This window comes from Trachypithecus francoisi, unplaced genomic scaffold (assembly GCF_009764315.1).
Source record: "Trachypithecus francoisi isolate TF-2019V2 unplaced genomic scaffold, Tfra_2.0 Lachesis_group10, whole genome shotgun sequence".
NCBI lineage: Eukaryota > Metazoa > Chordata > Mammalia > Primates > Cercopithecidae > Trachypithecus > Trachypithecus francoisi.
This window is the reverse complement of record NW_022681455.1, coordinates 108,182,934-108,204,669: the sequence shown is the minus strand read 5'-3', so window position 1 is coordinate 108,204,669 and position 21,736 is coordinate 108,182,934. Positions and strand designations below refer to the sequence as shown.

The 21,736-nt window shown below is 59.5% G+C and overlaps 2 protein-coding genes across 9 annotated transcripts; one reads left to right on the top strand and one right to left on the bottom strand.

Moving 5' to 3' along the window:
- The first annotated feature begins 16 nt into the window (after window positions 1-16).
- On the top strand, window positions 17-3,311 carry ACD (ACD shelterin complex subunit and telomerase recruitment factor). Its single transcript, XM_033219710.1, is given in 13 exon segments — window positions 17-707; window positions 784-926; window positions 1,038-1,131; window positions 1,221-1,297; window positions 1,415-1,459; window positions 1,571-1,605; window positions 1,755-1,906; window positions 2,018-2,114; window positions 2,193-2,276; window positions 2,465-2,605; window positions 2,608-2,840; window positions 2,970-3,061; window positions 3,139-3,311. Coding segments are annotated over 13 exon segments (1,371 nt in total). The 5' UTR covers window positions 17-608; the 3' UTR covers window positions 3,218-3,311.
- On the bottom strand, window positions 3,254-16,499 carry CARMIL2 (capping protein regulator and myosin 1 linker 2). 8 transcript variants are annotated; one of them, XM_033219705.1, is made up of 39 exons: window positions 16,126-16,227; window positions 15,781-15,964; window positions 15,635-15,688; window positions 15,336-15,398; window positions 15,106-15,230; window positions 14,892-14,983; window positions 14,625-14,695; window positions 14,436-14,509; window positions 14,221-14,296; window positions 14,025-14,113; window positions 13,812-13,906; window positions 13,652-13,738; window positions 13,460-13,572; window positions 13,290-13,367; window positions 13,105-13,181; window positions 12,917-13,021; window positions 12,665-12,734; window positions 12,455-12,536; window positions 12,257-12,353; window positions 12,119-12,176; window positions 11,810-11,982; window positions 11,461-11,623; window positions 11,279-11,380; window positions 10,113-10,241; window positions 9,914-10,027; window positions 9,587-9,747; window positions 9,424-9,511; window positions 9,094-9,237; window positions 8,895-8,961; window positions 8,190-8,425; window positions 7,201-7,301; window positions 6,758-7,118; window positions 6,554-6,676; window positions 4,751-4,787; window positions 4,521-4,592; window positions 4,176-4,397; window positions 3,941-3,988; window positions 3,507-3,584; window positions 3,254-3,417 (listed from the first exon to the last, which is right to left on the bottom strand). In XM_033219705.1, the coding sequence occupies exons 2-39, from the start codon at window positions 15,913-15,915 to the stop codon at window positions 3,305-3,307; spliced, it is 4,173 nt and encodes a 1,390-aa protein (XP_033075596.1). In that variant the 5' UTR covers window positions 15,916-15,964; window positions 16,126-16,227; the 3' UTR covers window positions 3,254-3,304. The 8 variants fall into 8 exon arrangements, 7 of the variants coding, with proteins under 7 accessions (XP_033075596.1, XP_033075595.1, XP_033075594.1 ...); XM_033219704.1 differs by having other exon boundaries at window positions 3,941-4,021; window positions 16,126-16,226; XM_033219703.1 differs by having other exon boundaries at window positions 3,941-4,021; window positions 13,105-13,367; window positions 15,781-15,872; window positions 16,126-16,499.
- Between the last annotated feature and the right edge of the window lie 5,237 nt (window positions 16,500-21,736).

The window sequence follows — 21,736 nt, the reverse complement described above, 5'->3', positions numbered from 1 at the left end:
GAGGAGAGGAGCCTTCCTCCGCTCTTGCGTCATCACGCTGAGGTCCACGCGCCCCCGGAGTCTGGCGAGGAGAGCTCCGCCAATCCGAGGGGAGAGCCAAGGAGGTACCATTTATTGGGCGTTGTGTGTGTGCTCTTAGTTCCACTGGCCTTACAAGACCGTGCATTGTGTAGATGAGGAAACTGAGTCATAATAAATATGTGCTGAACCCCTCGGGGGTCACACGGCGCTGAAATGGTTTCGAGTCAACTTAACGGACGGCACTCGGCCGCAGGCCCCGGCCCTGGATCCCTCTCCAGAGACCGGACCAGCTCTTGTTCTGTTCCCTCTCGGCACCACAGGCATCTTGACGAACGGCCGAAACGCCGGGCCGCTGTCGGAGTGACGCCGCGATGAGAGTAAACGGGCAGGCATCCCGTGGACTAGCAGGAGTCTCCATATAAGCTCCCGAGCACGACGCTCTCCTGCGCAGGCGCGGGGTGTACGTGGGCGGGGCCTCCTCCTCAGGCCCCGCCCAGCCGAAGGCGCTTCCTCTTCCGAGGAGAGGCGGGGCCTCGGCGCCCGCGGGAAACCCAGGCGGTTTGCCTCCGCTAGGTGCAGCCGCCGGGATGGCAGGTTCGGGGAGGCTGGTCCTACGGCCCTGGATTCGAGAGCTGATTCTGGGGTCAGAGACACTCTCCAGTCCACGAGCCGGGCAGCTGCTCGAGGTGAGTCCCCACTCAGGGCCCGGAGACCGAGGCGGAGGCCCGGGGTGGTGGAATTGACGCCGCTCGCTGCCGTCAGGTACTCCAGGAGGCCGAGGCCGCGGCCGCGGGCCCATCCCACGCCCCTGATGCGTCCGACGTCGGGGCCACGCTGCTTGTGTCTGACGGGACCTACAGCGTCCGATGCCTGGTGACGCGGGAGGCCCTGGACACCTCGGACTGGTGAGAGGCCCCGCGCGCGCGGCTCCGGAGGTCGGAGTCCCGCCGGAGAGCGCGAGGTGGGCGGGCCTTGTGTTCCGGTGGGCCCGGCAGTGAGGGTCCTGCTCGCCGCAGGGAGGAGAAGGAGTTCGGCTTCCGCGGGACAGAGGGCCGGCTGCTGCTGCTGCAGGACTGCGGGGTTCATATCCAGGTCGCTGAGGGCGGCGCGGTGAGTGGTGAGACTGCCTTGGGCGGGTTACCGGGCATGACTCTTCGTGACGATTCCTGAGACCTCCCCTTCCCCCCGAACTCCTCCAGCCCGCAGAGTTCTATCTCCAGGCGGACCGCTTCAGCCTGCTGCCCACGGAGCAACCCCGGCTACGGGTGCCTGGTTGGTAAGTGATGCCTTCGCCCTCCAGCAGCTCTCCCCACCCCAGCCTGGCCAGCGCTGGCAGAAGCCTTTGGGGTAGGAGGGTTTGGGCCCCCATTAACTACCCTTGTCTTTTTCTTAGCAACCAAGACTTAGATGTTCAGAAAAAGCTCTATGAATGCCTTGAGTGAGTCTGGGGTTGGGCTCGGGGGCCACGTGTGGTTTGGTGAGGGGTTGGTGTATCTGGGTAGACAGGCTTCAGCATGGTTCCTGAGTCCTGGCCACTCTCTTCCTGTAGGGAGCACCTTTCAGAGTCCACCTCGTCCAATGCAGGTACTGTAGGGCTTGGCCAGCCGTCCTAACACCCTGTGCAGTGACCTCTCCAGCCTTAAACTCCCGCTTCCTCAATAAGCTCTCCTCCCACTTCCCCTCCCGCTCCTCTTCTTTAAGCCTTGACTCATCCCATGGTCCCCTGTCCCCAGGCCTATCACTGTCCCAGCTTCTGGATGAAATGCGGGAGGATCAGGAGCATCAGGGGGCGCTCGTGTGCCTGGCTGAAAGCTGCCTGACGCTGGAGGGCCCTTGCACAGCACCCCCGCTCACCCACTGGGCTGCCTCACGATGCAAGGCTACGGTCAGTCTGGGGCTTTTCTTGGGAGAGGTCAGGGTGAGGAGTTGGGCAAGGGTCATGTCCCACAGGACATGAGAGTAAATGGGCCTGTCCTACAGAGTTTATGTCCCACAGGGAGAAGCTGTGTACACTGTCCCCAGCTCAATGCTATGCATCTCTGAGAATGACCAGCTAATTCTGAGCTCTCTAGGCCCCTGTCAGAGGGCACAGGGTAAGGGGGACTGGAGAGGTTGGGGGGATACCTGGGGCCCAGGTCCACAGTGCTGATAAGCCTTCCTGAATCCCCCAGGCCCTGAGCTGCCCCCACCAGACCCGGCTCTGCAGGACCTATCTCTGACCCTCATAGCCTCTCCTTCCTCACCCAGTTCCTCAGGTGAGGTGATGCACAGGTCACAGGCACTCACTGCCGTCTGTCAGGCTCCCGGGCTGCGCAGGATGCTGTTAAAGTTGCACGGCGGGTGGGGGATGAACACGGTCCCTGCAGTCCTGTCTGAGCTCGCAGGCCACTCAGCTGCTCTAAGCCGAGAGGGCTGTGCCTACAATGAGTCCCCTCCTCCTCAGGAACCCCAGCTTTACCCGGCCACATGTCATCCGAGGAAAGTGGTACCAGCATCAGCCTTCTGCCTGCCCTGTCCTTGGCTGCTCCAGACCCAGGGCAGAGGAGCAGCTCCCAGCCCCCACCAGCCATCTGTGCAGCCCCTGCCCCCTGATCCCCAGGTCCCCACACCCCAGTCAAACCCCTAGCTCCCCACTCCATAGCTGCACTCCCAGTCTCTCACCCCGTGGCCATGTCCCCAGTAAACAACAGGCTCTTGTGACCAGGCCCCAGAAACCTAGCCTGGAGTTCAAGGAGTTTGTAGGGTTGCCCTGCAAGAATCAGCGGCCTTCTCCCAGGACGGGAGCTACCAAGGGAGCCCAGGAGCCCTGCCCTGTCTGGGTGAGCTTAGCCCCTCTGCAGCTGGAGGGTGGAATGAAGGCCTGAGGTGGAGCTGGGAGGGAGCATGGGTAGCCTTGGATGGGGTTGGGGTCCTTGTCAGCTCTTCCCCAGACACCATACCCCTTTCAGGAACCCCCAAAGAGGCATCGTGATGGTTCTGCCTTCCAATATGAGTATGAGCCACCCTGCACGTCCCTCTGTGCTCGGGTCCAAGCTGCCAGGTGAGTTCCTGGGTCTGCCCCCACTCTTGGTCACTAGTCCCAGGCTCCATTGACCTGCAGCCGTGGTTTCTTTCCAGGCTTCCTCCCCAGCTCATGGCCTGGGCCTTGCACTTTCTCATGGATCCACAGCCAGAGTCTGAGCCAACTCCAATGTGAGAGGTCACGCAGGACAGATACCGCTCCACACTCTGCTTCCTTCGAGTTTTTTAATAAAATAATCTCATGCGGCAGGAGAGGAGAGGATCAGGGACTGGGGCCGCCGCCTCTTTGGTCTGTGGCTGGGGAGGGTGGGCTCTGCTCAGGGCCGGAGGGCTCTGTGGGCTGTGGGGGCAGATGCTCCGTTCCAAGGCCAGATCCTGTGAGGAGAGGGAGGGGGAGAGAGGTAGGTTCAGGGCTTGGCTAAGCAGTCCCGCCACCCTCCCAGCTGGCCTGGACCCCCTCTTACCTAGGCTTGGGGATGGAGGTGCCTCAAGTTTTGGCCTGCGTTTGAGGACCGGGGAGCGCTGCAGCCGCAGGGGCCGTTCTAAGGGACACAGAAAGGCTTGGGGTGGGTGCTAAGGCTCGGGGTCTGTCCATCCCCTGCCCCTCTCTTCTACCTCCAGTGCATGTAAGCATGCGCTCACACACACTGCTGCCTTCAGAGCATCCCCCATCCCTGCGTCCTCATCCCTGACAGAGGCTGCTCTTCGGGACATGGAGCCAGTGCTAGTTGAAAGGGCTTATTGTCAAACCCTTGCACCTGGCCTTCTGGCGCCCTGATTTCTTGAGCCCTCACACACTGGTGGCTCCCTCCAAGGACCAAAGCCATGAAGGGAGCCCCAGAAGCCCACCCTCCGGCATCTCCTGCATTCAAGCACACGTGGAGGTGTCTCCCCTCACCAGCAGGGGCCTGGAGCTGGTCCTCATGCACAGACACTGCTCGCCGCCCTGCCGAGAGAGGCCTCGGCCTCAGCTGGCCATCTGAGGGAGGCCAGGGAATCGGGGTGTTCCAACAGCTGTCCCCACTCCAGCCCTTGCCTCCCACCCTCCGGGTCCTTAGAGGAGCCCAGTTCCCAGCAGGAACTCCTCCAGCACCCAGCCCAGGATTGGGATGGGGAATCGGGTGCCTGCCTACCTTCATTCCTAGGGCCCAAGCAAGGGTCCTCTGGGAGGCCCAGGCTGTCTCGGGAGGGGCTGGTTCTGCAGGGACTTGGGCTTTGACCAGGAGAGGGAGGGCCTGGACCATCCTGTTGGCCCCAACCACGGCTCCTGAGCTCTGCATTCAACTGCTGCCCCAGTGTCTTCCAGGTGGCAGACTCGGGCCCCTGGCTCCCTGGGCAAGGTCTGCAGGAGGGGTCTGTGGGGAGAAGGGTGTCAGCCAAGACCTGGTCAGGTCTTGGAGATAGGTCTGAACAACGGTCTGACCCCGCTCCTGCCTGTCCCTGCTCCCCTACCAACACACACAGTGGCCGTCACTCACCAGCAGACACAGAGTGGGTGCGGGACTTGATCGAGATGGGAGGGGCCTCCGTGGAACTGTCCATAATGTCACCTGCAAGGTGGAGCTGGGGACTCAGGTACCTGACCTTGGAGGTGAGGGGAAGAAAAACCTGGCCTCTCCCCTTCCTCCCCCAGGAGAGCAGCCCTTGGGGGCTGTCTGTAAGGACACCTCCCAGCAAATGACCTGCCACACCCCAGGGTCCCACTTACCATCTGAGCCAGCTTTCTTGATTTCGCCATCTTTGCTCTGTAGGAAACAGGGCAATCAGATTCCAGCCCTGCCCTGGCCCCAAACCCTAGCCTTTTGTTCATTCTTGTTCTCATAATCCAGCCACTGAATGCCCACCATGGGCTGGACAAGAACATGGCAAACCCAGTCCAGCCCTCTTAGAACTCTTCGCACACTTCAATGTTTCTAAATTCAGGCCAACTTCATGCTTTGTTTTGTTTTGTTTTGTTTTAAGATGTTGAATGGGCCGGGCGCGGTGGCTCATGCCTGTAATCCCAGCACTTTGGGAGGCCGAGGCGGGCGGATCACAAGGTCAGGTGATTGAGACCACGGTGAAACCTCGTCTCTACTAAAAATACAAAAAAAGCCGGGCGCGGTGTCTCAAGCCTGTAATCCCAGCACTTTGGGAGGCCGAGATGGGCGGATCACAAGGTTAGGAGATCGAGACCATCCTGGCTAACCCGGTGAAACCCCGTCTCTACTAAAAAATACAAAAAACTAGCTGGGCAAGGTGGCGGGCGCCTATAGTCCCAGCTACTCGGGAGGCTGAGGCAGGAGAATGGCGTGAACCCGAAAGGCGGAGCTTGCAGTGATCTGAGATCCGGCCACTGCACTCCAGTTTGGGCGACAGAGCGAGACTCTGTCTCAAAAAAAACAAAACAAAACAAAAAAAAACAAAAAAAATTAGCCGGGCGTGGTGGCAGGCGCCTGTAGTCTCAGCTACTCCGGAGGCTGAGGCAGGAGAATGGCGTGAACCCGGGTGGCGGAGCTTGCAGTGAGCCAAGATCGTGCCACTGCACTCTAGCCTGGGGGACAGAGCGAGACTCCGTCTCAAAAAAAAAAAAAAAAGATATTGAATGGTATGGAGGACTGGGGTTCTTTGGGATTGTGATGAGAGTGACATTAACAGGGTGGCCACAGAGGAGAGTCGGGGAAGAACCATGGGCAGGCAATGCAGGGATGGCTGAGGAGGGACCTGGTGTAACCCACAATTAGAGACTGGAGGCGAGGTAGGGAGGACATCCAGACCACCCAGGGACGTGTGTGGAGGTTCTGATTTGCACCTAGGGGAGGAAAGCAGTGAGGTTTTAAGGTGGCCAGGGCCAAGACCCCACAGGGCCCCCAAGCAGGGTGTGAAGTCTGAACAGTGTCTTGAGAAGAAGCCCCTGGAGGACAACTTGCTATTTCAAGTACAGGTGACAAGGTCAGAATTTTTCTTTTCTTTTTTTTTTTTTTTTTCTTTTCTTTTTTTTTTTTTTGAGATGGAGTCTCATTCTTGTCCAGGCTAGAGTGCAGTGGCACGATCCAGGCTCACTGCAACCTGTCTCCCAGGTTGAAGCAATTCTTGTGCCTCAGCCTCCCAAGTAGCTGGGACTACAGGTGCCCACCACCACACCCGGCTAATTTTTGTATTTTTAGTAGAGACAGGGTTTCACCTGTTGGCCAGGTTGGTCTCTTAACTCCTGACCTCAGGTAATCCACCTGCCTCAGCGTCCCAAAGTGTTGGGAATACAGGCGTGAGCCACAGCACCCGGCCCAGGTCTTAGATTTCTGTTAGACCTGCAGAGAAAAGACTTTCTCAGGTCCGAAGAGGAGATACTGGTGGCCTGTGCCTGGGTTGAGAAGCCAAGAGGGAAGAAAGGTCGATTCTGTAACCACTTTGAGGATAGAGTAGAACTGACAATTAGACCTATCTGTCATGAGTCTCCTCCATCTTGGTCACATATGTCACCCACAGCATGCCACCTGCCCTCTCACTTCATGGTCATGTCCCCCCAACTCACTTGCTTCCTCTTGCCTTCGGCACCCCCGCTGCCTCTGCTGACGCCTATCCTCTGCAGCATTACTTGTACCCGCTGTTCAAAGGATGGAGCCAGCTCTGTTTCTCCCCGCTCCAGGGGCCGCCTCTAGGGACACAGATGTTCGGGTTGGAGAGAGTCCATGCCCTGGGTCCCAGAAGTGCCTTCCCTGCCATCAGCAAGCCTCACCTTGTCGGGTCTGGCACCCAGCGTTGCCTCCTCCTCAGCAGGCAGCAGTATCATCGAGTAGGCCTTGCTATCTCTTGTGTAGCGAGGTCGGCTCCTGCGGGCAGGGTCAGGGCTGCTGGTGTCCCCCTCAGCCCCACCAGGCTCCTCACCACGGCTGGGACGGGTTGGCGGCCGCAGTAGGTCGCCAAACGTAGTTTTTCGGGTTCGGGGAGCTGCCCCAGGGCTGGTCTCTAGATCAGGTCGTGGACCCCGCGTTGAACGAGGCTTCTTGAAGGCAAAGAGGGTGCCCAGCTTCTTTCGCAGTGTACGGGGGACAGGAGTGGCGCCCCCCTCAGTGGCCGGGTCCTCCTCGGGGGCCCAGCTGTGGGGACACCCAGCAGTGAGTGAGAAAGCCCATCAGGCATCCCACCCTCTCCCACCCCCAGCAGATGCCCCTCACTCACAGGCGATCCTGCTGGATCAGCCTTTTGGAGAAGAATTCCTCCACGCCCTCGTCCACGCGGGCACTGAGCCCATTCCCTTCCTGCGGCAAGGCTGGGGGCACCTGGGGGGCATCATGGGGTCAGGGGTCAGGGCTGAGTGCAACTCTGGCTTCTCCCCTCGCCCCTGGCCGGCAGCCTGGACTGAGTAACTCCCGGATTCCAGACTGGGGTGACCCTAGGGGCTGCTGATACCAGCCTCCTACTGTCCTGCTGCTGGACAGAGACGCCAGATTTCACACACTCCTCACCCGCTGCTGGCTCCCGCACACCCAGTCCACACCCGTCCTTGTCCCACAGAGTATCCTACATGCCCGAGCCACCCGGTCACCAGCAAACCTAGACCCCACGTGCCCCCGGGGTCACCCATTCCCACTTGCCACCAGCTCTGCTCCGAACAGTTCCCTGCAGTGTCCCCCACCCCACCCCCACTCCACCCGGCCTCCTGCCGGCTCAGTGGCGCCGGCTGCTGCGTCAGACCCTCTGGGGGGCCTCAAGCCAGCTCCTCCCCGCCCTCTGCCAGTGCCCGCTGCCCCCGCGGGCTTGCAGCCCACACACGCATCTCCCCACACGCGCCGCCGCCAGACGCGCCGCAGACGCAGGCTTGGCCCCGCGGCCCGGCTACCCGGTTGCCCGGCATCTCTCAGCAGCCCCGGGGGAGGGAGGGAGGACGGACACCCTCTCTCGCGCAGCCACGGAGGCCGCGGGCTGCCCCGAGGCGGAGTCCCACACCCAGGCACACCCCGAACGGAACCCGCACACCCATGGTCCCGCACAGGCATGGCCTGGGGTGCGGGGTGGCCAGGAAGAAGCCAGGATGGGACTACGGCCGCACGACCAGGTGGCCTTGGGCCCCTACCAACCCCTCCTTGACCGCCACCACCCATGAGGAGCGGCCAGGCCACCCGCGATCCCCAATTACACGCGCTCCGGAGTGGGGGAAGGGTGCTCACCTGGGGGCCCCCCGGCGGCGGGCGGTGGTGGTGCTGGCGGCGCGGCCGCGGCCGGGCCCGGGTCGGATGGCGCAGGGGCTGCCCCGCCGGTGGCAGGTCCATGCGGGGCAGTGGGGCGGCCGGGGGCCCGGGGGCGGCAGGGCTCGGGGAGCCGCGCGCGGACGGCCCAGCCTGCGGCTCCGCATCTTCTCCCGGAGCCGCCAGCTCGGGCTCCGGCTCCGCTTCCTCAGCAGCACCTGAGGGGACAGCACCAGAAGAGCACCGAACGCCGAGCCCGGGGAGGTGGCGGCGGAGGCGCTAGGGCGGCGGGGGACCCGCCCAGGGCGCGGGGAGGGGCCCGGCTACGCCGCCCGTCCCCCCGCCCCTCCGCCCCTCCCCCACCGCCGCTGTCCGTGGTGCTGAGCGCGGCCCCGAGCGCGCGCAGCTCCGCGCCGCCGCCAAGCATGCGCGTCCCGGGGGTAGGGAAAGGGGTATGGGGGAGGCGAGTCGAGCCGGTGTCCTGTCCCTAGTCTGCCCAGGTCCCGCACCGGGCTGACCACAGCAGACCCCAGCTTTGCAGGTTGCACGGGGGTCCTGGCCTGGCCCAGTCAAGGGCTGGGGGGTACCCAGACAAGGCTGAATGAATTCATCCAGGTACCCGGGTCCCCAGTCTAATGGAGCTTCAACCCACCCATATAAACTCCCTTCCGCAAGGCCCTGACTTACTTTGAATGAAGGGAACCAGGTGAAGACCGTGGCTGAGCTCAGGCCATTTCTGTGGAGGACTGTCATCCTGGTGGGGAGGGCACAAACTCAGCCTGAGGTAGGAGAGCACCACCCCAAAAGAACTGCCTTTCACCTTCCACACTCCACAGCAAGATGGGAAGATTGGGAGTGCTATGCCCCGTGTTCTAAAACTACTTACCTTCTCCTCCTCCTCTTCCTTCTCCTCCTCGGGGAAGAAAAGACCTTCCAATTCCCCAGGCTCAAGGAGGCTGGGCTCACCTCCATCTGGTGCCGGTAGGGCAGGGGGCATTGTCACTGTTGCCTGATGAGCCAGACTCTCCACCTGCAATACCAAGCAGCCAAAGATGGAAGGTAGGGCCTCAGCCATGATCCCACTGGTGCTAAGGGGACCCTGAAATAGCCCTACGCTACATGACCCCAGAAGACATTACAGAGCCCCTGCAAGGAAGATGGCCAAGTCACTGCATGTGTGTGTTTGCACGAAAGTGTGTGCACATCTCCTCCTCACCAGCCGATCCCGGGCTGCACTCAGGCCTGCCAAAGCCTGAGCCACAATGCTCTCTGCCAAGGTCCCTGTGACTGATAGCCGCATGTCCCTAAGGGCAGGAGAGGACAGGGGTTAATGGGCTGGCTTTGCTTAGCCTTGCCCAGCCCAGCCCCATCCAGCCTACCTGAGCCTAGTGAAGGCATCTTGCAGCAGCTGCTCTGGGAGCAGCTCCGGGAGGCCCCTTGAGCCTGCCAGGACCCCCTCTAGCTGCTCCCTCCAGCTGGATCCCTGCAGCATCTGTGGGCAGAGGCTCCTTGCTGTGTCCAGTGTGGCCTGAGTGAAGTCCTGGACAAAGGTCAGAGCATGGTGAGGATATGTCCAGACACCAGGCTGCTGGCTTGAGGCTCCAACTCCAACAGAATATTGAGTCAGAGGATATCATGGTTAAAACTAAAGGATGGGGGTCAAACCTGCAAATGGAGGTGGGGCTGGGGCAGGAGTACCCTCTCACCTGGATGTCTTGGCGGCAGACCTCGCCCACCTGTCCCAGAAGGCCCTCCAGCTTCTGCCCAAGCTGCCAGTGATGGCTTGGGGAGCTTCCAGCTTCATATAGAATGGGGAGAATCTGAGGGCCAAAGAGGAAAAGCAGTTGCAAGCTGACAGGTAACTAAGAGGGGAAGGGTCCTTGTAGCAGGAGGGGGAGTGCTCACGCTGAGAGAGAAGTTGGCATTTTGGATGGCATCCTCGGCCTGGCGCACAGCGGCTTCACCCTGGGGCCCAGCCCCACAGCCCAGCAGCTCCACATGCTCCTGCACCGACTGACACAATTCATTCACTTCCTGGGGGGGAATGGGGATCAGTCTCAGCCTAGCTCCCTCCCAGTCTCCCAGATCCTGCCTGCCTTCCTCCCAGGCTCTTTAACAGAGGGAAGTCCTGAAGCTGGCACTCTTAGACCAGCCAATTTGGAACCCTATCTGTTCAAGGAGGGAAGGAACTATCTGTTGCTTTGGTTCATTTTAAGGACTTTATATATACTTCCTAAGTGCCCAGAATAGGAAGGAAAGCAGTTGTAAATCATGTCTGTATTTTAGAAGCTGAGTCTGTCCACACGGAGGACAGACTGGGAGAGGGGTGGAAAAGGGAGTGAGTAGCCCTGGAGGAGGGACCAGGAGGAGCAAGGGATAATTGGTGTGGGGGTAAAGAGTGGCATGTTGGAAGGTTGGTCTAGAGGCAGGACGAAGGAGGGCTATGAAGGCTCCAGTGTGACCAGGAGAGACCTGGAAGGATGCCCCAACCTCTGTCCACAGCACTGGGTGGCTGTGGGCACCAGTGGAATTGGGTTCCAGGGTAGAGAACAGGGTTTGTGGGAGACGATGACATCACTTGGAGAAGTGCACAGCATGAAGCTCTGCAGGATGTCTAGATTAAGACCTTTGGGCTCTGCAGCTTAGGAAAGAAGAGGTATTTGGGAATGGAGAGGTGGAAACACCTCCAATAGATAAGGTAGTGGAGGGAGATGAAGACAGTGAAGGAACAGCTGGGTTTGGACACACAATGGAGAGGAGAGGGGAGCTCTGGATATGTGAGGTCAGAGATGGGGTTATAATTGGGGGAAAACTGAGGGAGGACATAAAAATTCCTCTTTAACAGGACACCCTGTTTACATGCTTAATGTTATGCAGCCAAGGGTGTCATTTGGAGAGCTGTTTTAAGAGGTGTTTAGCCATCTCCAGATCAAGGAGAGGGACTTTGTCTGGGACAGCAGGGTTCAGGCACCCTGGTTCCAGGAAAGTCAGACCCTCTGACTCATGGAGGCTCCCGGATGCCACAGGTCTCCTCATGCCCTGCCTCTCGTGGTTGGGGAGGGGACACTGACCTGCTCTGAGGGGTCTGAGACCAGACCGAGTGGCTGAAGGCAGGTCGTGTGTTCAGAAGAGGCAGGGTCTGCACGGTTGTTCCTCAAGAGACAGGCTTGGATCTAGGGGTAAGGGGTATTGAGAAAAGCTGAGGGACAGAGCCATGGTGCAGAGAAGGACAAGGGAAGAGGGGGACACCCACCTGATGGACTGCACGTGCTGTCAGTTCAGGGCGGCTGCGCTGCGCCTGGGCCACGTCGTTCAGTGGCAGAGGCATGGCCTTCAGGCTGTGGTTCTGCTCCAGCGCCTGCGCCACGTCCAGCAGACCCAGAGCAGATGTGTGGTTCCGGTCCCAGACCACAGACCTGGGCCGGGCCTGGCTTCAGTCAGGGACAGAGCTCCACAACGCCCCACCCAACCCTCGGCCTCGTCAGTTCGCCTCGTCTACCTGCTCCATTTGCTCCGCCTCATTCAGTCCCGCCCCTTAGCCCGGTGCCCTCCTCTCCACCGCGCCCCCTGCCCGCTGGTCCCACCCCTCTGACCCCGCCCACCGGAGCCTGGAGTTGACCCGGAGCGCCTTGGCCAGCAACTTGGCGCCCGCGTCCCCCATGGCGTTGCCACTGATATCCAGCGCAGTCAGGTTAGGATTGGTGGCTAGGGCCCGGAGTAGGACGCTGGCGCCCAGCTTCAGCCGAGACTCAGCCACCGACAGAGACTGAAGAGGCTGGGGTTAAGAGAAAGCCATTGATGGCTGGAGTCAGGGGTCAGTGAGGGCAGGTCACAGGGCCTGAGGGAACAAGAGAAGGGAGGACCAAAGGGGTCTAATTGCCCGAGGACCCTGCAAGGTCCCGTGAACTCACACAGTCGTCGTCCTGCATGAGCTGGACAATCCGGTGCAGGACATCATCCAGGGTCTCCCTGTGAGCAGGGCCGCAGTTGTGGGGGACAGGGGTGGTAGGGTGTTGTCTGGGAGGCCTAGGAGTGGGGTGGGGGCTCACTTGCACCGGACGTTGAAGTTCCTTCCAAGCGCCACATGTCTCAGGGACCGGCTTCTCCCGATGGCCAGCACCAGAGTCACCATGTCCGAGCCGAAGCCTGGGGGTGACTCGGGTCACGCACGAGGCGAAGTTGCAAGGATAGGGTGGGGATTAGGAATCGAGTGGTTGATGCGAGGATGGGCTCCCGTGCAGCCTCACCGTTATCCGCCAGATCCAGGGAGCTCACAGCGCCTGCGTCACACACTAAGTCTTGTATCACCTGGGCGCCGGCCGAGCGCAGCTGGATGTGGGAGGTGGGAGATGGGACCCACTCAGGCCGCGAGTGGGGAGGGGTAGGCGGCCCACAGCCCTGCCTTCCCGCCTCCCAGCGCCTCTCCTAATGTGTGTTCTCTGGGGGCCGGCGCTCACCTCGCAAGTGCTGAGGTCAAGGTGCAGGTCGCGGAGGTGCGTGTTGAGCGCGAGGCCATCCAAAAGAGCCCTGTGAGGGGACGTTACAGGGGGTGGCGGGAGCTGGGACAGGGGGCTCCAGGGTGCGAACGAAGGAGGCAGGGCCAGGATCTGGGGGAGGTTGTGGGAGCGACCGGAGCAGAAGCGGGGAGGGGCGAAGGCCAGGGCGGGGTTGGAGCGCCTGCGGGGGCGTGGCCGGGGTCAGACACTGACCTGAGCGCGTCCGGCGGCAGCTTGCAGCCAGCCAGGCCCAGGTGCCGCAGCGTCCGCGCGCGGCTGAGGAAGAGCTGCAGCGCCGCCGGCGTAGTGCGGGACTTCCTGGGGGAAGTGGGAAGGTGGGCCTGGGGGTGCAAGGAGGCGGCTTCCAGCAGCCTCCCCCGGCCCCGACAGGTCCCCCTTACGTGCGGGAGAAGATGTTCCTCGAAGCGTCGAGGTGGGTAAGGCTGGTGCAGCAGCCTCGGGACAGCGCTGCGAAGAGCTGCGGGAGGAGGCTGTTAGCTGCACCCGCGGGGGGACCGAGCCCTCCCTGTCCCGCCCTCCAGTCCGCCCTGTCGATCATCCATCCCCCCACGGAACACCCCCTCACAGTGTCCAGGGCGGTGTCAGTGCCTGCGAGATTCAGGAACGACAGCACGTTAGGACGGCTCAGGAAGCTATAGAGGCCCTGGCGGGAGGACAGGGATGGGATGGAGTCGGGGATGGCCTCCCAGGGCTTCCGAACAACCCCAGGCTCCCACCCTGAAGACAGCCACTTACCCCACTGTCCTCGGAGGACCCCAGCGCCCCGGGATTCCCGGAAAGGTCCAGGTGGGTCAGGGCGGAGTCGAAGGCAGCATTGGTGGCCAGTGCCCGGCCCAGAGCCCTCATTCCTGGTGGTGGGGTGGGGTGGCTCAGCAGTTGGGCAGACCCCCACCCCCCTCCCCTCACCCCCTCCCTCATCCAGCCTACCTCGCGGCGTCAACCCTGTCTGGGCGAGGCTGAGTCTCCTCAGGGCTCCTGGACAACGCTCGAGGTGTCTGCTGAGTGCAGCCATGCCTAGGGGGTGGGACCAGCCACGTGGGTCTCACCTCCTGCTGCCCACCCCTGCGGTCCCCAGGCTCATCCATACCTCGGTCATCCAGCAGGTTCCCTGCCAGGCTGAGCTCCCGCAGCCCAGAACTCGAGTGTCCCGCCAGAGCCTGGGCCAGTCGTCGGACAAAGTCTCTGGGGACCAGACCCCAGGCATGAGATTCTGCCCCTGGCTTGCCAACCCCTTCCAGTCCACTAGCCCCCAATCCCAAGCCCCTAGACTCTCCTCTCCAAGCCCTCCCTTTCCCCTCACCCCCTCAGGCCGCAGGTCTCCAGCACCAGCTCCTCCAGGTGCGATGACTGACTCATCATGTGTAGAATCTGTTCTGAGACCTCAAGGCTCTGAGAAGCAGAGGGTGGCGGCTCACAGGCTGCACCCTGGCCCTCAGCGGGCTGCACCCTGGCTCACACCCTTGGCCCCTCCCTGCCCTTACCCCCCACCCCCTCACCAGTTTCATGTCAACACAGGAGAGGCACCGGAACCACAGGTTGTAGGATAGGGCAGCCACACTCAAGGCCAGGTCCCTGGTGGGAGGGTGGAAAGAGAGACAGAGCTCAGGGCCCTCCAGCCAGGTCCCAGGCCCAGCAGCCCCTCCATGGAGATGAGGCCCAGGGATATGGGCCCCGGGATCGTCCTCCTCTCCCATCCTGGCAGGCTGCACACCGACTGCCGAGGTGGCTGAAGTCTCCCAGGCTGAAATGGCGGCAGCCCTGGCGATGGTAGATGGTGTCCACGTCCTGGGCAAGAAGGAGATGCTTACAATTTGCTTGGGACCACAAGGGGCAGGGAGGGGCTCAGCACACATGGGGGACCAGATGTCTCCATAGCCCTCCAAAAGGGCCCTACCCTCACCCACTGAATCTCCTCGCGGAAAGGGAAGCCATTGTAGTCACACAGAGCCTCATATGTCTCCAAGAAGCCACCTGGGGAGGGGACAGGGGTGCAATGGGGGGAAGGAGAGAGACAAAAGGTCAGCAATGGAGGAAGACCAGACCCACAGGCTAGGTGGTGGCTATGACCTAAATGGCTCTGTTCAGTGTGGGGACCCCCCAGCTTGTGGGTCTGGGGAGGCAGAGTTGGGGCAGGCTGGAAGGCCTATGGCCCTGCCTTTGCCCTTACCACAGGGGCTGCAGGGGCCAGTGGACTCCAAGGGGCTGCTTCTCTCCAGCCGAGCCAGCATGGGGGCAGGTGTGGGCCTCCGGAATAGCTTCCTGGTAGGGGGTTAAGCAGAAGGAGGCAAGGGACTTCCAGCCTCTGGGATGGGAAGCAGCCCTTCTCATGCACTCCCTCCTCCTTCCTTCCCTGTCAGCCCCTCAAATTTGCCAAGCCTCACCCAAGGGTCGAGCGAGGGAAGACCTTCTTGATGGCTGCAGCCACATGCTGGGCCAGCTGTTCCAGGGCCGCCACACCAGGAAACTCCAGGACCAACTCACGCAGGGACTCCAGCTCAAAGGTGACCTAGGGAAGGGGGACTACTGGGCCTCGGCTCCACGCATGGGCGCAGGTGATGGTGGTAGCATGAAGACCCGGCTGCAGGCCCAGGTGAGGTGCTAGGTGTCTCACCTGAGGGGGTGTCTCCTGCAGCGCCATGGCCTGGACCTCCAGGTAGCTGAATGTGCAGTCCACCTAGGAAGCACCTAGATCAGCTGGGACCAAGCCCCAAACCCAGCCCTCATGGAAGCCCAGTCCTTTGGGCAGCCTGGAGCAGAGCCAGACCTGCCTGGACTCCACTCCTGTTGGCTGCCCGGAGCCGACTGCTGGTGCAAAGTCAGGGCCCACAAGGCCAAGAAGGACCGCAGATGCAGCCCCTTGCTGAGGTAGCTGCTGGAGGGTGGGAGGTGTGGCCAGGCCCTGGGACTCACCCTCAGCGGGAGGCAGGTGGTGTGTAGCAGGTAGGCTCTCCATCGTAGCAGCGCCTGGGGAAAGACAGTCTGATACCCTGGGCAGAACAAGAGGCTCTTTCTGTGGGGCCACAGCTGCCTCCCCGGCTCTGTCCCCTGCCCCATACCAGGACATGGTTTTGCACAGCACCCTCCCCGGGTAGCCAGGTTTTCAGCAGCAGCTCCACCTCTTTGGGCCACAGGAACCTGGTGATCTCGCCTGTGGAAGGGCAGCCTGCTGGATGACTTCGGTCCTTGCACATAAGCCACTGGTGCCCGCAGTCTGTGCCAGGCTGGGGCCCTGGGGCTAATCTGCGGCCAGCGAGGAAGGAGGGGAGAGGATCTGGGGCGCCCGCCCTCCTGGGGAGCAGAGAGGACCTCTGACCGGGCCCTCCGGGGCGCTGGGTGGGCCTCTGATTTTGGGGCTGCACTACTTCCTCCCAGCCAAGAAGGCGGGAAGAGCCAGCGCTTACCTCGCAGCTCACAGGAGATGCCGTCGGGGGTCTGGGCCATGGGCAGGGTAGGCTGGGGAGGCCCAACGAGCTCCGGCGGGAAACAGCAGCGGACGAGCGCGCACACAGGAAGCCAGGGGCCCCGACCCGCACGGCAGCCACCTGCTCCCCCGGCGGCGGAAGGTGCGCGCCGCTTCCTGCCAGGCCGCCCCCGGCCCGGCCCCTCCCCGCCCCGGCCTCGCGGCCCTAGAGCTCGCCAGGGAGCGGGGTTGTGGGAAGGGGGCCGAGTCCCACCTGCCCTCCCACCCTGTCGCCCAGGAGCTTCTCCGCCAGGGTAGACGTCGCGGTGGGGAGTGGCGTGGCCGGGAGGGTGGCGCGTATGGCGGGCCTCCAGCTGGTCCTCGCCCCCTGCTTCCACCCCGCCCCGCAGTCCCTGCCGCGAACACCAGGGGACGCTGCCTGCCCGGGGATCCCCGCGGCCCACCCAGGCTGGTCCCCTCCAAAGCCCCGGCTGCGGAGGTGGACGAGGCGCCTGGCAGAAAGGGGGACTGTTCAGCAAGGAGCGCCTGATATCTGCCAACACCAGGGGTCCTGCCCCTTGCTCCGAACCTGGAGTCCGTGACCCTGTTACAGATCCAAGACATTTTGAATAGGTGGGAAAAAATGCCAGACGGGGCCGGGCGCCGTGGCTCACGCCTGTAATCCAAGCACTTTGGAAGGCCGAGGCGGGAGGAACGTTTGAGCCAAGGAGTTCGAGACCAAGCTGGCCAACACAGGGAGACCCTGTCTCTACAAAAAAAAAAAAAAAAAAATTAAAACTTAGCTGGTGTGATGGTGTGTGTCTGTAATCCTAGCTACTTGGGAGGCTGAGGTGGGAGGATCGCTTGAGCTTGGGAGGCAGAGGTTGCAGTGAGCGGAGATTGCACAACTATACTCCAGTCTGGGTGACAAAGCCAGGTCCTGTCTGGAAAAAAAAAAAAAAAGCCTGATGGTTCCAGCGCCCTTCCTTGCCACAAGGCTGTACCTGGGGCCTTCAGGGGGGCAGCCTGGGGCTAAGGTGAGTCCTGAACCCCAAGCACTTCATAGAGCGCTGGAGTGAGTCCTCCAGGTACATGGGGGTCTTCCTGTGTCTGCCTTCTCCCCAAGCTGGAGAGAGTTTGGGAGGGGCAGCCAAAGAGAGAGAGATAAGCTAGTGTCTCCAGGGCTGAGAGGGGTCAGTCATGGGGTAGGGCCTGCTAGCCTGTTGCCTTCTAAAAGACCAGGACCTAGATTCTGGAAGGTTCACAGGAAGAGGATGCATTTTTTTTTTCTTCGATTACCATCTAAACTCCACTTACGCGGTAAGGATCAGCGGTCTACCCTGCCAGTAGCTCAGCAAGGTGGAGGTGAAAAGACAGCTAAGGGTGACAGAGAGGAGTCAGCTGGAGAAGATGCTGCACAGAGAGTTCCTGCTGCCTCCCCGATTGAAGAGACATACTTGGTTGGTTTGTTTGTTTCTTTTGAGACAGAGTCTTGCTCTGTGGTCCAGGCTGGAGTGCAGTGGCACAATCTTGGCTCACTGCAGCCTCTGCCTCCCAGGTTCCAGCGATTCTCCTGCCTCAGTCTCCTGAGTAGGTGGGATTACAGGCGCCCACCATCATGCCCAGGCTAATTATTATTATTATTATTATTATTAGAGACAGTTTCGGTCTTGTTGCCCAGGCTGGAGTGCAGTGGGGAGATCTTGGTTCACTGCAACCTCTGCCTCCCGGGTTCAAGCAATTCTTCTGCCTCAGCCTCCCAAGTAGCTGGCAGGCACACGCCACCACACCCAGCGAATTTTTGTATTTTTAGTAGAGATGGGGTTTCACCATGTTTGTCAGGCTGGTCTCCAACTCCTGACCTCAGGCGATCCGCCCACCTCAGCCTCCCAAAGTGCTGGGATTACAGGTGTGAGCCACTATGCCTGGCCACGAAGAGACATAATTTGGATTAAAATCTAAGGCTCGAAGACCACACAGAACCCTCAAACTGCTTGTAGGGTGACAGTTCAGTAGGTCTCACACAGTACTGCCAAGGAACCAAGAATGCAGATTCTGGTCAGGTGTAGTGGCTCATGCCTATAATCCCAGCACTTTGGGAGGCCGAGGTGGATCGCCTGAGCTCAGGAGTTCGAGACCAACCTGGCTAACATGGTGAAACCTTGTCTCTACTAAAATACAAAAAGCTGAGCGTGTTCATGGGCACCTGTAGTCCCAGCTACTGGGGAGGCTGAGGCACGAGAATTGCTTGAGTCCAAGAGGTAGAGGTTGCAGTGAGCCAAGATCTCACCACTGCACTCCAGCCTGGGTGACAGAGCAAGACTCCATCTCAAAAAAAAACAAAAAAAAGCAGGTTCTGCAGGCACACTGCCTAGATGACACCTAACATGTTACTTAGCCTTTCTGGTCTTCCAGTTTTGTTTGTAAGCCGGAGCTATTAACTAACCTCAAGCCTTGCTCTAAGGATTCAATGTTTATTAAGGGAAGTGCCCACAACAGTGCCTGGCACTCAGATAACACTCACATTTGCCAAGTCTACCATGACAACCCAGGGATTCCAAAACAGAATGGCAGAAAATCCACCTCACTGGGATTTTTCTGTTTAGAATGACAAGGAGGAGAGATGAGGGTGACTGCCAAAAGGGTTGGAGCCATGCCCAGGTGGAGGGCCTCTGGAGGCTGCGGCGACACCAGTGGGGCCAGTCCCTGTGTGTGTGAGCACATGGGGGCAGGCAGGGACAACTGAGAAATCAGGCCAGGCTTGCAGGACTAGCCACGTGGCTGGTGGCCGTCAGGGCGGTAGTAACACAGCAAACCTGATCTCAGAGACCAAGTGAACACATGGGACTCAGTTCTTACAAGTGACAGTGACTCAATGAGAAGTTGTCAGCTTGTTCAAGCCCTTCTGTGTTCTGGATGGCATGTTACTCCATGGGCGTTCAGGAAATGCCAAAGCTCCTGAGAGTATTAGCCTTGCCTGCTCTGGGTAGCACAGGCTGAGGAGGAGACTTACCTCCCAGGTGGGCCGGGCTACGCCCCCTTGGTGCTGCCACAAGGCTCACCTCAGATGATTTTCGAAGACCAGGTCCTGACAAGCCAGAGAAGAGCTCAGGTACTTGCTGAGCTGGGCAGCAATAGGGTGATGCCAGCCCAGGGGTGAAAAGGGCATAGATTCTTTACTTCTGTGGCTTAACAGTGAGGGAGCTGCACGCAGGTTCAGGAACTTCCCCATCAACAGTTCTTTGGGGTGCAGTAACAAAACTGGCTTCTGCTGCTAAAGGTTTTATAATTAAGGGCCAGACAGGATGCATCCTGGGCTATGCAGCAGGAGGATCCCTTTTCAGCCTTAACTCCCTCACAATGTCAATTCTTTTGCCCCTTCCCAAGCTAAAACAAATCCACTTACAGAGGGCCGGGAGTGGTGGTGCACACCCATAATCCCAGCACTTTGGGAGGCCAAGGTGGGCAGATCACAAGGTCAGAAGATCGAGACCATCCTGGCCAACATGGTGAAACTCCGTCTCTACTAAAATACAATTAGTCAGGCGTGGTTGCATGCGCCTGTATTCCCAGCTACTGCGGAGGCTGAGGCAGGAGAATCGCTTGAATTTGGGAGGCAGAGGTTGCAGTGAACCCAGATCATGCCACTGCACTCCAGCCTGGCAACAGAGAATCTATCTCAAAACAAACACCTTTCAAACAGAATATGTACAATCAGGAATGACAGGCTGTGTTGAAGATACAGAAAAACTGAGCCTCATTATTCTGCAAAAAGGTTATCTATGCTTAGGTGGCTGGGCATGGTGGTTCATGCCTATAATCCAGCACTTTGGGAGGCTGAGGCAGGAAGATCCCTTCAGTCCAGGAGTTTGAGACTAGCCTGGGTAACATAGCAAGACCCTATCTCTACAAAAAAAATAAAAAATAAAAAATAAAAAAAAATGAGCCAGGTGTGATGGCATGGCCTGTAGTCCCAGCTATCCAGGAGGCTGAGGTAGGAGGATTGCTTGAGCCTAGTTCGAGGTCACAGTGAGTTGTTTGTGCCACCACATCCCAGCCTAGGTGAGAGTGAGACCCTGTCTCAAAAAAAACCTGGAATTAAAAAAAAGTTGGGGCCAGGTGTGGTGGCTCATGCCTGTAATCCCAGAACTTTGGGAGGCTGAGGCGGGCGGATCACCTGAGGTCAGGAGTTCGAAATTAGCCTGACCAACATGGTGAAACCCCGTCTCTACTAAAAATACAAAAATTAGCTGGGTGTGGTGGTGGGTGCCTGTAATCCCAGCTTCTCAGGAGGCTGAGGCAGGAGAATCCCTTGAACCCAGGAGGTGGAGGTTGAAGTGATCCAAGATTGTGCCACTGCACTCCAGCTTGGGTGACAAAGTGAGACTCCGTCTCAAAAAAAAAAAAAAAAAAGTTTTGGCTGACTGATAGTGGGTACCCTGGTGGGTAAACCATGGATGGGAGACAGAACTCAAGCTCCAACAGACCGAGACCACTAACTTTCAGAGCAAGGAGTTCACTGCCTGGCTGAATCCCGAGGCCCCAGGAGGCCCTGGGTTGTTTTCCTGGGAGACCCATCTGTGTGGACAGCACTAGGCAGCCAAAAGCTTCACACATTTTGCTGTTACTTCTCATTGAAAACTTGTAAGTTGGAATTTTGGTTAAAAAACTTGAGTAAGTGGTTTTAACTTTCGCCTAAAGTGGGTTTGCCAAAGCAATCTGCCTAGAAACGGCAGCAGCAGGATGATTTTCCAGTCACGCCTAAGATTCCAAACACGACACAACTCCATCCACCTTCCTGGGGTGCTAACAGGCAGTTCTATTATCTAAGACAGTCTCCTCACTACCTGATGGTTGTGCATCTGTCTCTCCTTTCAAATGAACTTCTCTAGGGCAGGCTGGGTACAGCTTCTCTGTTCCCTCACACCTGGCAGAGCTCCAGGTACATCTGATCCCAGGCCTCCTTGAGCTGAGATGCTGAGAGCCTCCCATTACCCCTTTCACTCTAAGCAGCTCTGTGGCCCATCTACTCTGTGCACGGGGCGCCTACTCAAGTGGATCACGGAAGCTGGCTGCCGTCCATCTTACTCACCTGTACTCAAGCACACTTTTTGGGAAGTTAGAAAGTTACAGCAGGGGCCCGGTGCGGTAGCTCATGCCTGTAATCCCAGCACTTTGGGAGGCTGAGGTGGGTGGATCACGAGGTCAGGAGATCAAGACCATCTGGCTAACACAGTGAAACCCCGTCTCAAATACAAAAAATGGCCAGGCGTGGTGGCAGGCGCCTGTAGTCCCAGCTACTCGGGAGGTTGACGCAGGAGAATGGCGTGAATCCAGGAGACAGAGGTTGCAGTGAGCCGAGATTGCGCCACTGCGCTCCAGCCTGGGCAACGGAGCGAGACTCCATCTCAAAAAAAAAAAAAAAAAAAGTTATAGCATCGATGTGCTCAATATCCAGTCACCCGCCAAGATCATATCCTCCCATCTGCTGGAGAAAGTACCATCCCAGGAACAGAGGTTGCCTGTGAAAGGCAGCAGCCTGCACAGCCTGGAACCATGTATGCAGTCCCCCAACCTCCCCCAAGCAGGCAGGAATCACGCAAGATGGAGTC